The 13,611-nt window shown below is 40.3% G+C and overlaps 1 protein-coding gene across 1 annotated transcript in view; it reads right to left on the bottom strand.

Moving 5' to 3' along the window:
- The window catches only part of GUCY1B1 (guanylate cyclase 1 soluble subunit beta 1), a 42,055-nt gene extending 29,043 nt beyond the window's left edge, over positions 1-13,012 (bottom strand). The window contains exons 1-2 of the mRNA XM_066548208.1: positions 12,941-13,012; positions 12,595-12,668 (exon numbers count right to left, since the gene is read on the bottom strand). Coding sequence (XP_066404305.1) covers positions 12,595-12,668; positions 12,941-12,943 — 77 coding nt within the window. The 5' untranslated portion in view covers positions 12,944-13,012. The remainder of the gene's footprint in view (positions 1-12,594; positions 12,669-12,940) is intronic.
- Positions 13,013-13,611: the final 599 nt, after the last annotated feature.

The raw sequence follows: 13,611 nt of genomic DNA, 5'->3' as shown, positions 1-13,611 counted from the left end.
GTCTGTAACAAGCCAGCTACAGTTTGGAGGGATGTTTGCAAAGGGTGAACAAACTTTCCCACATCTCTGATACATGCTGTGCTTTCTTTTAGTCTCTCTGATCTGAGCCAAACCACAAAGGATAATACACACATCTGGAAAAGCAATGAACATCCTCAAAAATACTGCATACTTACACAGTTCAGTAGACACAGCTTTTCTGTGTGAGAATTTTCTCTATGAAAAACTGACCCAGTTTGATGTTGGTATCTCTTTCAAAACTTGCATTTTTTTCCAACTACATTGACTGGAACTTTTCCTGTTTACTTCTCTGTGCCAAGCTATGCTTTTTTTTTTTCTTATTTTATTTGTCTTTAGTTTACTTTGTCAAAGTTTTCCTTCAATATTTGCAATTTCTCTGAGACACCACTTTTTAAAATCACCCCTGGTTATTTCAGTTATTTCATTCTATTCCATTTAATTATTTTAACTATTTTTTCCTAGTTTACTCTAGATGCTTTGGAACACTCAGCAGCCATCTTCTCTGTAGCCTTACTGATGTATTTCCCACTAAAAATATTTTTAAGTTGAGCAAAATTTTCTAGAAAATTTGTCAAAGTAAATATTTACTCCGGCAGGGGATTACACTTCTTGGTTACTTCTCATGCAGGCAAAAATTTCTTTGCTTGTTCTACAAATATGGCAAATATGACAATGGCTAATCTAAGACTGTGTCAAAAGATAAACTGCCTTTTTAAGATGCATACTTGAAAATTATTAAATTTCAGAACTTTCTTCTTCCATTCCAAGTCCATTCCTTCATACTTCTGAGCTCTGTTGTGCTGGTGCATCCCAGCAATTTAGATAGGTGTTGAGCTGAAATAAAATTCAGTTAGATATCTGTTTCTCTGTATTATTTTTCTGCTAGATGAATTTCCCTGTCTGCTCCATCACCTTTTCACAGAAGTTGCTCTGCATACAGACCACACACAGGCACAGTGCTTGTGGACAGGCTTCTGAAACCCTTCTGCTTCCCTCAGTAATCTAACAGCAGTGAGAGCTTCCTAAAGTCTTTCTCTCTGGAGTACTACTCTTAAGACTATATGTGATGGGAAAATGCTTCTGTGAGTTTATCCAAAATGGCCACTGCAAAGTGAAAGCAATCCTACTTTTTCAGAGGCACTGGTCCTTCAGCAAGGCTACAAAACAGCAGGGTCTCCAAAGAACTTGTCTGAGAGAGCCTCACAGCTGGCAGCACCAGAGGCTGACCATGACTCACCTCCAGCAGCCCAGGAAACAGGGCAGTGTCATTCAGGTGAACACCTCAAATTGTTTCCCCAAGGCTGCAGTTGTCACACTTCATTTCCTGACCCTACCTGATTTCTCCAAGCTGCCTGCACTTACGCTAAGGAAATGGTTTTATAACAAGGGTGATAGGAAGAAATATATGATAGTGTCATAATTAGAATTAATGTTAAGAGTGAGGCTGCTTTTTCAGCTTTGCAGAGCTGCTGTGGTCAGCTGTCCATAACCTGTAATTCCTTACATTTGTATTTGGCTAACCACATTTTAGAGAAAACTTCACCGTCCATAGCTTTACAAAAAAAAAAAAAAAAAAAAAAAAACAACAAAAAAGAAAAACACCTGTGGCATTTCCCTTGAAATGTTTTGCTGCAATCTTAAGTTACAGGTTTTGACCAGATAAAATTGTGGGAGGAAATTAGCATAGTTCTAATGTTTTCTACAGACTGTGGTGTTTGATCACAAAGACATTAACAGCAATAACATGTTGGTAGCTTTCTTAAGAACTTGACTGGAAATGAGCCAAAAGCAACAAGCTCTGGCAAATTCCCAAGCCCTGCTTATTTCTTTAGTGAAGAAGCAGTATTACAGTAGCAAACTTCTAACTTTTATAAGGCTGTTCTTTCAAAGTAAGTTTCAAGTCAAATAGAACAGAATTTACAATTAATGTCTCATTGACATTTATTGAGACAAAAGTGTGGGTTTTGCTCCCCTATAAATTTATGTTCAAAATGTTAAAACACCCCAGGATTTTAATGCTCTTCCCAAACTGATTCCTATCACACGAGATGTGATGTTTCATGGTTCAAAACTTAAATCCTATGACATGCCTGCCCTAACTTCTACAGTCTGGCAGCCCTTTTTATTTACTCTAGACTAATTCTGAATGATTACACAGAGCTATTTCAATTGTGGGAAACAAAGATTCCAGCGCAGACTTTTCTAAAATGCTTTTGTTTTCCTCCAGAATGTTTCTATTATCCAGGTTAATGTGAGGCAGTTTACTTGGGCAAGAGAAGAACCTTAACCATTGCACCACGGAAAATAACAGCTATACAGAGGATATTTTTCACATAAAGATTTGGCCTTGAAATCAGTGGAAAAATTCCTATTGAATAGATCGAAGCAGGATCAAGTCTTAAAGCAGCCTTTCCTCCATCAGTCATGCTAACACCCCCAAAACTGCTGTTGATTTAGCAGCACGGAACAGCATTACAGGTGATACATCTGTGTACAATGGTCCCTTTGAATCTTTCCCATTGTGCAAATAGTTTAGTATTTGTAAACACACTACTAATGTTCAAAGGTGATGTTAATAATTCACAGAAATGGCTGAAACGCTATGCGTGGAAAGCATTCCAAGAAGAACTATTCTTAAAATCAGAACAGATCCTGCACTTCAAATTTTTAAACCATAGGATGCACACATTTTTATTTCTCATAGAGGTTTGATGTAGAAAGGATTTCTTTTGCCATTTTTGGACATTTTACGGACAACACAGCTGGGCAAGATGTGACATTAGGCTGGTCTTACTTATACATAGCCCATTCTGCACAAGGTGAGTTTTAATGTAGTTTTGCAGTCAGACTGTAGTATTTAAAGGGAATTTGCATAAATCACAATCAAGAAGATTGCTGCTGACAAAACTTTTTCTTTCCCGTAAAGTCATACTTGCTATCCTGCCTCTGTAGCCAGTCAAAAAGTTGGAATCTTAAGAAATTCTTAAAGAAGAAGAACCCTTCCCATTTGCATGCAGCAAATATTGACAAAGAATATGGTAGAAGACTTTAAGAACAATTATTTTGCATCCTGAAGATGCATAGGCTTCTCTGTGATATAACGTTATTACTTAGAAGCTGCTGATATCACTTTAAGAGATCATCCAGTGTCCCAAAAGCACAACTGGATCTCTTCCTACCAAAACTCAGCCCAAAGTGTGTGCACTGGGTGTGTCACCTTGAACACACCAAAAACAGCAGCTAGTTCCAAGACCACCTCCAGGACTTCTTCCATGATACATATTGTTTCTGCTGGGACTTTTGCCACCATTGCGCTTCAGTATCCTTGGTGTACCAAGGATGTAAAAGTGCTCATTAAATTGAAGAGATCAGTCAAAACAATCTTAATGACAAAATAACTCCACTGCACTTGGAAACACAGCACAGTTCTGATCTCGCGGATAGGAGCAAGTCAAGTTTAATTCCGTTCCAAGAGTAGCACTCTTAAACAGGATTACATGGGGCAGACCTAAGATGGTATCTGTGAACCCAGATTCATTGCCTTTGCATCTCATTTACATTGAAATGGCAAATTCACTGCTCATATTACTTCACAGACAGTTGTTTTTTTTCAAAATGTCTCGGGTCTTTTTTTCATGTATTTCACAAAGACGTTTTACTAAAAGTTATTAAAAATATTGAGCCACTATTCTGAAAAGGAAAAAAAGAAAACAGGCTTGTACATGTTTTGGATCGTCCAAGGATATTTTAAAATACCCAGCTGGGAAGAACATAAATTATATTAAGTTACAAGATTAAATAAAAATGGGAATCTGTCCAGGAAAATGATGTTCTGGGTAAAATAAATAGGTGTATTTATAGACTTCACAGTTCTGAGCTATTTCCCAGTTTTACAGGCTGGATACGGGAGTGTTTAATGTAGGTTTTCAAAACAAGATAATACTAGAAGATACAGTTAACAAAAGTACAAGTTCCTTGCTGCTACTACAAGCACTAAAAATATTATTAAAAATATAAAGCCAGTATTATTTTGCTTCCTTTTACGCAAGTGGAATAAAAAGAATGGTATTTACAAAATACTCCTTTGTGCATTTCATTAACAAGAGTGAATGATGTGTTTATAACACCTGTTATCCTGGCACATCTAAAAGCACTTAATTCTGGGAAAACTGCAAAGTACCTGAGAGATACTGCAAGAACACTCACACCAAGTTTCATAACATGCCAGTATTTCATTTTAGCCAGCCCTTTCCCAGAGGAATTAAATAATTTGGCATCCACTTAGTTTAACTCCTGACCTTCAAGCAGGTCCTTCCGCTGTGAGGAACTGAAATAGCAGAAATTATAGTGTTCTGACCCTATGATGCTTGTAAATATTAACCTCCCTGCCCATGAAGAATCATTTAGTCAGAACCACTTAAAAAAAACCAAACTGATTAGAACTTTGGAATAGTATGAAGCAAGTACTTTAAAACAGAAACAAAAAATAAATGTTGTTTTCTGGATAAAAAGTCAATAATGTTAAAAGGGGTATGGATTAAAAGAAACCATCTATTGTCATTTCACCACTAATGGCTTTCCAAAGTGTCTTTCCCATATCTATTTGTTTGCAATCTGTATTTTTTTCAAAATTGTTGAGATTGGTCAAACAGAACATTGCCTTCAGCACTGGGTAAACAAACCCACATGGTACTGAAAGAGACAGCAAATCCTCCAATTTCTTGCTTTTTAATAGATCACTGCAATTATTTACAACTAAGAATGACATGATCCAAAATAAGAATGGATTCACAATCTAAACTCTAGTGAAACAATAATTTTTTTTTACCAGTGTTCACTGTGACAAGACAGGTAAAATAATTAACACAGTATGTCTGCAACACTTCTGAGCATGAAAGAATCAGTAAGTTCAAGTAAGCTGTAAAGCAATAATTTTTTACAGTAATTAACTGTGGGCTGGGAAAGGGAAATACTGAGCAAAGTCCCAGAAGTTCAACAAAGAAGGAAAGAGGACTCACAGGGACTGACTGCCACCACTGCAGCACACAGGTATGGTATGTGGGTCTACAGGGTACACTCCATAACTCACCTGTTCACCACCCAGAATTCTACAGTTCCTGGAGGGAGAAGTACAGAAGAAAGGAACAGGAAAGCCAGCATTTTGATGGGAGAAATCCCAAAGGCTTTAATAGGATAAATAAGAAAGCTTTGATAAAATAAAATTGAAGTCTGAGACACATCAAAACCTACACCTAGAAATTTACAAGGAGGTTTGCAACAAGGTTCTCCTGCAAATCAACCTCTTGACAAGAAATACCAAAGATAACTGGAAGACTTTGTCACTTGCTTCCACTACAGATGATTATTAACTGAAGTGCCCCAGTCACATTTTGTACAGATATTTGATTCTTATTTCCTGTTTAGTTTGCATTTTTATTGCCCAGGCCACATGGTGATTATGTAGACATAATATGCACATACACACAGGCATGCACATCAGTATTTATTTGCATATGTACCTACATACACAAATAGATTTTCTACAAAAATTTTACATTCTAAGCTGTTGATTATTCAATTTCTCTCCTACTGTTATCACTGCAGACAGACTGTTACAGACTATGGCACTGTTTTACATGCTTTCTAAAGGGCTGCCCTATAAATAGAAACTACAGTCAGCTCAAAACTTGAAAAACACTTTCCAGAACAATTACAAAGAAATAAAACATGTCTCATAAAGAGCCATAAGCGTCTGGTGAATTTTTCTTTGCAGTTTAGTGAAAGCAGGTAAGATGAACTCAGGCCCACTCAGCACCATTAGAGCAGTTTGCTCCAAGCAACATTTCCCTGTCTGTTCCCAAGCCTGTATGACACAGCATCCCAGCCACATCCATGAGCCCACAAAACCTGTTCCTATTCCTCCAGGCTTCCAGCTCCCTCAGTGCTGGGGCTACATCCTACTCCATTAATGCATAACTATTTTGTGTTTAGTTTTATCCCATTCCTCAATAGATAACCTCAGGATTGATTTACAGCAGTTTTCAAATCTAGTTCTGAAGAGAGAATTATTTCTTTCTAATGTGTTTTCCTGTGGAATTGATCTCCACTAATTGCATGCAGAAGCATTAATTAGGTCTCCAACAATCTCATGAGGCCAGTTATACCATTTCCATTTAAAATAGGCAAGAACACCATAGATCAAAAAGGTTTCATTCACTTAGGGTGCCCAGTATGTGATCAGTGGTTCTGGTTTTTTAAGATACTAAGCACTTTTTATGCTGAAAACACATTTTTCATGGACTTTACAGCCTACCAGCATCAGACCTACAAAGTATCTAAATTCCCACTAATTTTAAGAGCTTGCTATTGCAAGTTAAAAGAGTCTTTCACTAGAGCAGTTGTGCATATTTTCCCAGGTTTCTGAAAAGGCAAACTACACTATAGCAGGAGCTATTACTACATCTAAACACTGTGCTAAGCAATAGCAGTAGGCCAAAATCTTGATTCTCACAGGATTTGTCAACAAATATAAGTTGTGTTTTGATATATTCATAAAAAGAAAAAAAATCTCTGCCAAAGTGACATTTTGAACACAGCATAGAAACACAGAAAGCCAAGCAAGGGCCTTCATTCTGCAGCTAAAGAAGTTTTTTATTATTTACATTGTTTAAGTAGCATAAAAATGGACAATTTTTGCTGTGAGAAACTCCCCAGAAACAAGCCCATCTCCTTGAAAAAATATTTTCTTAAAGGCATTTACTATTTATTTTATATTATTTATTTATATTATTTACTATTTTAGAATGGTAAATTCTAGGTATATTACAAATATAATTAATCAGAATAGCACATCCTGTCATGACTTCCTAATAATCTAAATGCTAGGGGAATCAGTGGAGTACCATTTTTAGATAGGCAAATGAATAAAAGCATCTACCTTTCCTGACTTAAGCAGGCAACATACAAGACTACTAATAAACCTAACTTCTAGGAATGCCTTTGACAATTTACCCCATGATATGTACTCTTAAATCACCTACATTTCACTGCAAAAGCCACACCAAGTCACTAGTCTGACCTATGTTAACCTTCATCAATAGGATGTGGAAGTTTCTGTCTGTTTAGTTTTCATTTCCAGGCCCTGCAGTTTCTTTCACTTCCTCAAATGGTACAGTCTTCTACCACTTCAGCTGAACCCAATTTGAAACCAAGCAGAGCTTTCCACTTTCCTTTTCCACATTGCACCAGGCCAATTACTCAATCCTCAGTGTTTCACCATTTTAACCATAACAGGAAATTTACAGAAAAAAAAAAACGCCTTAAAGAGCCTGGATCCTTGGTAGGTGATCATCTGTGAAACTTGGGGGAAGTTTCCTTCCTCCTAGGACAAGCAATTGACTTTTGCTCTTCCATAGTGTGCACTTCCAGACCACTGGGTCCCTGTAGAGTCTGTGCTGACCAGAAGGCTCCAGAGACCTGGAATCTTGGCACTTAAAAGTGTGGACAGCACATGCCATCCTAACCCCTCCAGAGGACAAAACAGGGCAAAGGCAGGAGCAGATGCCTTAATTCTACATTAAGCACTGAGCACCAGGGATGTAAGACTATTACTTGATTTATATATCCCCATGCTAAGGTACAGACAGCAAAGGGGCAAAAAATGCCTATTTCTCTACTGTGCAAGTTTCAACACTTCTCCGGAACCAAAATTAAAAGTGTTTTCACCTCTATGTAGTTGCTTTTAGCAAACATTGAGTTTCAACTTCCACTCTAGTTTTTCCACACTACATGTTTTTGTGGGGACTTCTACCATAAAAACGGAAGTGACTGACTGCCTATGCCATTTCATTTCCCAAATCCAGATATTTCATATACCTGTGTGGGGAAAATATCAATTTACTCTACGGGCTTGTAATGAAGTATTTTAATGCATTTCTTTATTAGATTTTTGAGTTCTCATTCATTTTCTTGGCAGTATGTTTGAAAGTGTCACAATTTGAGCATCTAACCTGGCCTCAATTCAGATTTAGGAGCCCATGGGAAAATCCTGTATTCATTTAATCAAACACAGAGGAACAGTGCTGGGAAACACAGGAAAAAAGACTCTGTACATATTCCCTGCTGACAATATTGCTCTAGCTCCCACATATTGACCTGGAGCTGTTTCAAGAAGACATCCCTGTCAATGCTTGTCACACAATTAAACCCTTAGAACTGCTGAATGGAGTGATCAGAATTTCACATATATTGGCTGTTCAGCTCAGCCATAAGTGATACCTGTTGCAGAAGAGCTCAGATTTTATGGTAGAGGCCTCTTTTAAAAATGTACTATCACACACCATAAAAACATGCCTGCCATAGAAACATACTAGGGAATACAATTTCTTGAGCCCTGGAAATTTTTATTTATTTTGACAATGTGAGTAATCTCTCTGCATTGTTTTGGACAGGTACATGGGCAGTAATTCCATGTACACTACTTACAATTGTGTGCACACACTACCACATCACCCAGCAGTACAAATTTGGCCTTAAACAGACATGAGCCCAGAATTGCATGTATGTGGGAATGGCCAGGCCTGACAACTTGGAGTTTATGTTGGCTGCAGAGGACTTGAAGATATCTAATGCCAAAGGAATCTTGAGAACCACCCTGAGAACCAGCCACACGGTGGCCACAGTGGCCACACAGTCTAAACCAGCCCTCTGGATGGAACAAATACAAAATAAAGGAGTCACAAGAGGTTTTCTCTTAAGTATGGAAGGAACAAATGAAAACTGTTTTCTCAGCAACAGTGTGGTTAACAGTTCTAGGTTAACTGTTGATTTACTAGTAACTCATCTTCACTTTCCACCAAGAAACATCTGCTGCTGCAGAATTCAGAAGCTACAGAAGGACTTTCCTCTCACTCCCTGTTGCTCATCCAGCTTTGCTGGATAAATCCTCTAATGATTCTAGGGCTTCATAACAAAACCCCTGTTTATTAGTTCAAATTCTTAATTCTGCAAGTGGCAGTCAGAGAAAACCCTAAGGAGAAGCAAATTTTTGAGACTTTGCTGTTGAGAAAATGAGGAAAGTTGTCATAAATCAAGACTAACTTTCATTACTTATATGCCAGCTTTCTTAGTCTTATTTTAAATTCAACCTATTTGGGATCCAGAATGCTGGTTCAAAAATAGAAGGCTTTGAACCATTTTGTGTGTCAAGCATTTCAATTCTAGTTCTTTAGGAAAGTCAAGCCCTATATCAAAGTATACACTGTAATTTTTCCATTAACTTAGTGCCTTATTATTTGATGTGTAAAGGAGTATTTTGTTCAGTTATGCTTTTTTTTTTTTTAAAGTGGGTGAAAATAACATGGAGGCTAACTTTCCCAAGAATTCCACTCTGGGCCATTGAAAAACAGTGAATCTTTTTCTGATGAGATCATGGTTTTACAATAATGCTGAAAAATGAAAAAAAAATCAGGCACAGAGACTTGAAATCATCATGCTAACTCAGGTAACAGTAAGTGATGGCACTGAAAACAGCACTCTTGTAAGAACATCAAATTCAACTATTTGGGTACCCAAATTCTCTATGTAAGAACTTCATTCAACACCTCTTGACTGAACACGCTACAAAAGAGTTTCCATGTTTCAGATGGACAATACCCTTTCAATTCAGCATTTAACTTTCTAAAATTCACTTTATTTGAAGAATGACCATATTTCATTACTTCAGTTTATTTAGTTTCATGTTTTCTTTCCCCTTCTATCAACACTAAGTACAAATTCACCTGTTGGCATTTCAGAATCATTCAGCAATCATAACCCACCACTCTGCAGGGCTGATTCACATCTTCTGTGCTGACTTCAGAGAGAACAAAACAGCAGTATGTGACCAGCTCAATATTGAAAAAAACCAGAAAAGTTTAGATAAGAAATTTTGTACTGAACTACCCAGAGGTCTCTCTATTTCACAAAAACGCTGAAGTTCTATTGCAAATTCAAGCTTACTAACAGTGAAAAGTTCCTCTTGGGTTTTTTTTGAAACAGCCAAGGACTGTTGACTTCAATAATTATTTCTCCAGTCATCTGTGATTCAACTGATCCAATTCAGCATGCCACAACACTGCTCTGTACTTTCTTGCTGTTTCCTAAATGATTAGCAGTTCTAACAAAAAAAGCCTTTGCAAGAAGTTTGTATTAGCTAATAAAAGGTAAAACATCCAAGTTTTTCATCAACATCACTTGGCTACCAGCTGACACTACTATTCCCTAAATCAGTGCCACTAGAATGTGTTCCAGTGAGGGCTGGTTTACTGGTTTCTGAACTCTAGGATACACAACTGAGAAATCCTGCTGAATAAATACCCCATGGTGACCAATTCCACATAAGGAGCTATGGCAACTCTTGCAAATGCATTGGCTCCTTCTTGGGGATCACATTCCAATTTTCTGCTGGGTGGTGTCGTGCTGGTTTCCTTCCAGAGAGTCATCTTCTTGTGAGCTAACAACAGAGCCTACCTGCTGGGCTGCCACAAGACACAAATGTTTCTCATTTGAAAAGCAGAAACAGGAGATACCAGCTTCCTGAATTATCACAGCTGACCTTAGAAAAGTATTTTGTATATTTCTATTAGATTTCTCCAAAATGTTATATGAGTAATATTCCTCATAGGTTTTAGTTATCTACAGTATTCCATCAGGTGTTTCCAAAATCTAAAGAGACAGGATGCATCAGGAATTATGGCTGTGCTCTGACACTCTGCAGTATGGTCTTATGCTAGAAGATGAAACTCTGTTTCTTCTCTGGTGGATTGATCTTAAATACAAATACATATTCAGTGAGTAATCTGGACAAAAAGTGGTTCATGATACTTAAAGGCATCTTGGTAAGGGATGCCATGGCAAGAAATAGTGAACATCCTATTTTATGCATATTTTTCTTCTCTTTATTTATTTTAATTTTCATGGAAAATTATGCATGTGTCACTATTTTATCACCTCTTAATTAATATACGTCATTTTAAAGAATCAAAACAGGAATTCAAAGTAGATTGTGTTTAGAAATGTTCAGTATGTAAGGAAAATAAATGCCTCACTTATAGCACAAAACTCTGTGGTGTACACTAAAAGTTCATCTGTGCTATGCACAGAACTGTATTTGCAAACAGTAATTTACAGAGTACCTGGTCAGGGATCAACAGAACAATGCATGCCTGCTGAACCACAACTGTGGACTCACCTTTGGTCATTTTAAAGACTTGACTAGACAAAAGTCATAGCTGAGCCCTGATCTACTGCCAGTACCAATCCAGGTTGGAACAGAAACTGGACTAGATGACCTCCAGAGGCCCCTTCCAGAGAACATTTCTATGATTCTCTGATTTCATGGTACTGTGCAAGATTACCACATTCTTAACAAATGATTTTATGAAAAAAATATGTCATGGTAACAAAAATCTCACAATCAAAACTGGCCTTTTGAACTGTATTAAGACAACAGCAATATATTATAAAATCAACATCAACACTGACATATTAAAATAAATGTAACAGAGGCCTACAGAAGGCATCCAGCTGAAAGAGGATCACTCTCTCCAAGTTGGATAATCGACTTCTGGCTTATCAAGAGATCATATTAAACCATTTCTTCTGACCACATGTTGCCAAAAGCCTGATGAAGTAAGCCTACAACTCTGTAAGCTTTTTACAACCTTTCAAAAATTTTTTTTGTAGTTTTGCCCAGCGGTTCATGCTACTATTTTTCAGGTAAACAGAATTTTGTTTGCACATTCGTTTAAAACTTTTAGTGCAAGCTCACAACTGATCAAAGGTTTAAAGTGAAGGCAGTCAGCTCCTTAGAAAAACATTATACCACCAGAAAAGCAAGGGCTGGGCTCAAGAAACCAGGTTCAAGAAATGAAGCCAAAAACCATTCTTCTACTTGCATCCTTACATATGTATGGATATGTAAGGATAATACATATAATCTTAAATATGTATTTAAGATTAAATAATCAGTGACCGTTTTGATTTCGAGCTGAGGACATTACCAAAACCTGACACTATTTTTAGACAATGTTTATTAAACAAACACTGTATCTTAGTTCCTTCGGGGATGCAGAGGGATGCAACTGCTGCACGGTTCACCTGGCGGCCTGATGCCAGGACAGCACTTCGGCCACATACTCCTTATAACCGAGGGAACCGCGGGGCTCACTGCCATCCCCCGCGGCTCCTGGACACCGGGAAAGATGGATCGAGGCGGGTTTTGGAGGCGTTAAGGGAAGCCATGAGCGGGACGAGGTGCGGCAGGGGCCGCGCTGGTTTGTCACGTCTGGGAGCCGCGTCCTGGGTGCCTCTGCCGGGCCGCAGAGCTGCGGGCACCGCTGCCGGTGCCGCTGCCGGTGCCGCTGCCGGCCCCTGCGGCCCGCAGACCCGCCCGGCACGGCAAACGGAGCGCTGGTACTCGGTACCCGGCCCGGCTCCCGGAGCTGCGCACCCCCGCGGAACGCGCGCACACAGACGCGCATCCACAGACAGACACACGGACGGACGCGCGCAGACACGCGCACAGACACTTACTTGATGTCCTCCCAGACGGCGGGGCCGTAGTTGCGGATGACGAGCAGCTCCAGGGCGTGATTGACGAAGCCGTACTGTGGGGCAGGACGAGGCGGTGGCACGGTCAGGCCCCGGGCGGCAGGGTAACCCCTTCCCCCGCCGCGCAGCATCCCACCCCACCCTGCCCATCACCCCGCCGGGAAGCGACCCCACCGAAACATCACCCATCTCCCCCGAAACAAAGCTATGGGGCCCGGCTGCCCGCTTCCCAAGGGGATTCAGCCCCTTCCCTCCCACCGCGGGCCCGGTGCCGGCAGAGCGGACGCGGCCCGGCCCCGGGCAGGGCGGGCGGCCCGGCGGAGCTCACCATGGTGCCGCCGCCGCCGCCGCCGCCGCCAGCAGAGGATGGGCCCGGCCGCCTCACCACCTCCCCCGGCCGCCGCCGCCCCGAGTGGCACCCGCCGGCAGCCAATGGCGAGCGCGACCGCTGCCCGAGGGGCCAATGGCGGGAGCGGCAGCCGCGCTCTCCGCCAATCAGAGGCGGAGGCGGGGCTGCGGGAGTCGAGGGCCGCGCGGGGGCCACGGCCGGCGCCGCCCGGGGCTGAGGGGCGGCCGCTGCCCGTGGCCGGCCCAGAGCCGCGGGTCGGGCTCGTTGCTGCTCGCAGTGCTTGCGTGGGAACCTGTAGAACAGTTCCCCGTGCATTCCTGCCTGCAGGAATGCTTCAGTTGTTTCTTGTACCGATGCAACCACTTAGTTTTTAGGATGAAAAATGTCCACAAAAAAGGGAAGAATCTGAGCGACAAAGTGATCCCAGACATTTCTGCTCTTGTGCATTCATTTCTCAAAGACCAGCGAAGTTAAAAGCATAATAATGAGTGCTTTCAGTAATGGAATTTTTGTGTGTTTCTGAGTCCTTTCAGGTGTCAGTGTGAATAAATACAGTGCTGTATCATTAACCTTCTGAACATGGATTCTTAGACAGTTCTCTAGGTATGGTATGACCCTTACAACAGGAGGTCTTGAGCAGAGACAACATG

This window comes from Molothrus aeneus, chromosome 4 (genome assembly GCF_037042795.1).
Source record: "Molothrus aeneus isolate 106 chromosome 4, BPBGC_Maene_1.0, whole genome shotgun sequence".
NCBI lineage: Eukaryota > Metazoa > Chordata > Aves > Passeriformes > Icteridae > Molothrus > Molothrus aeneus.
Note: the sequence above shows the minus strand (reverse complement) of the source record. Positions and strands in the feature narration are given on the sequence as shown.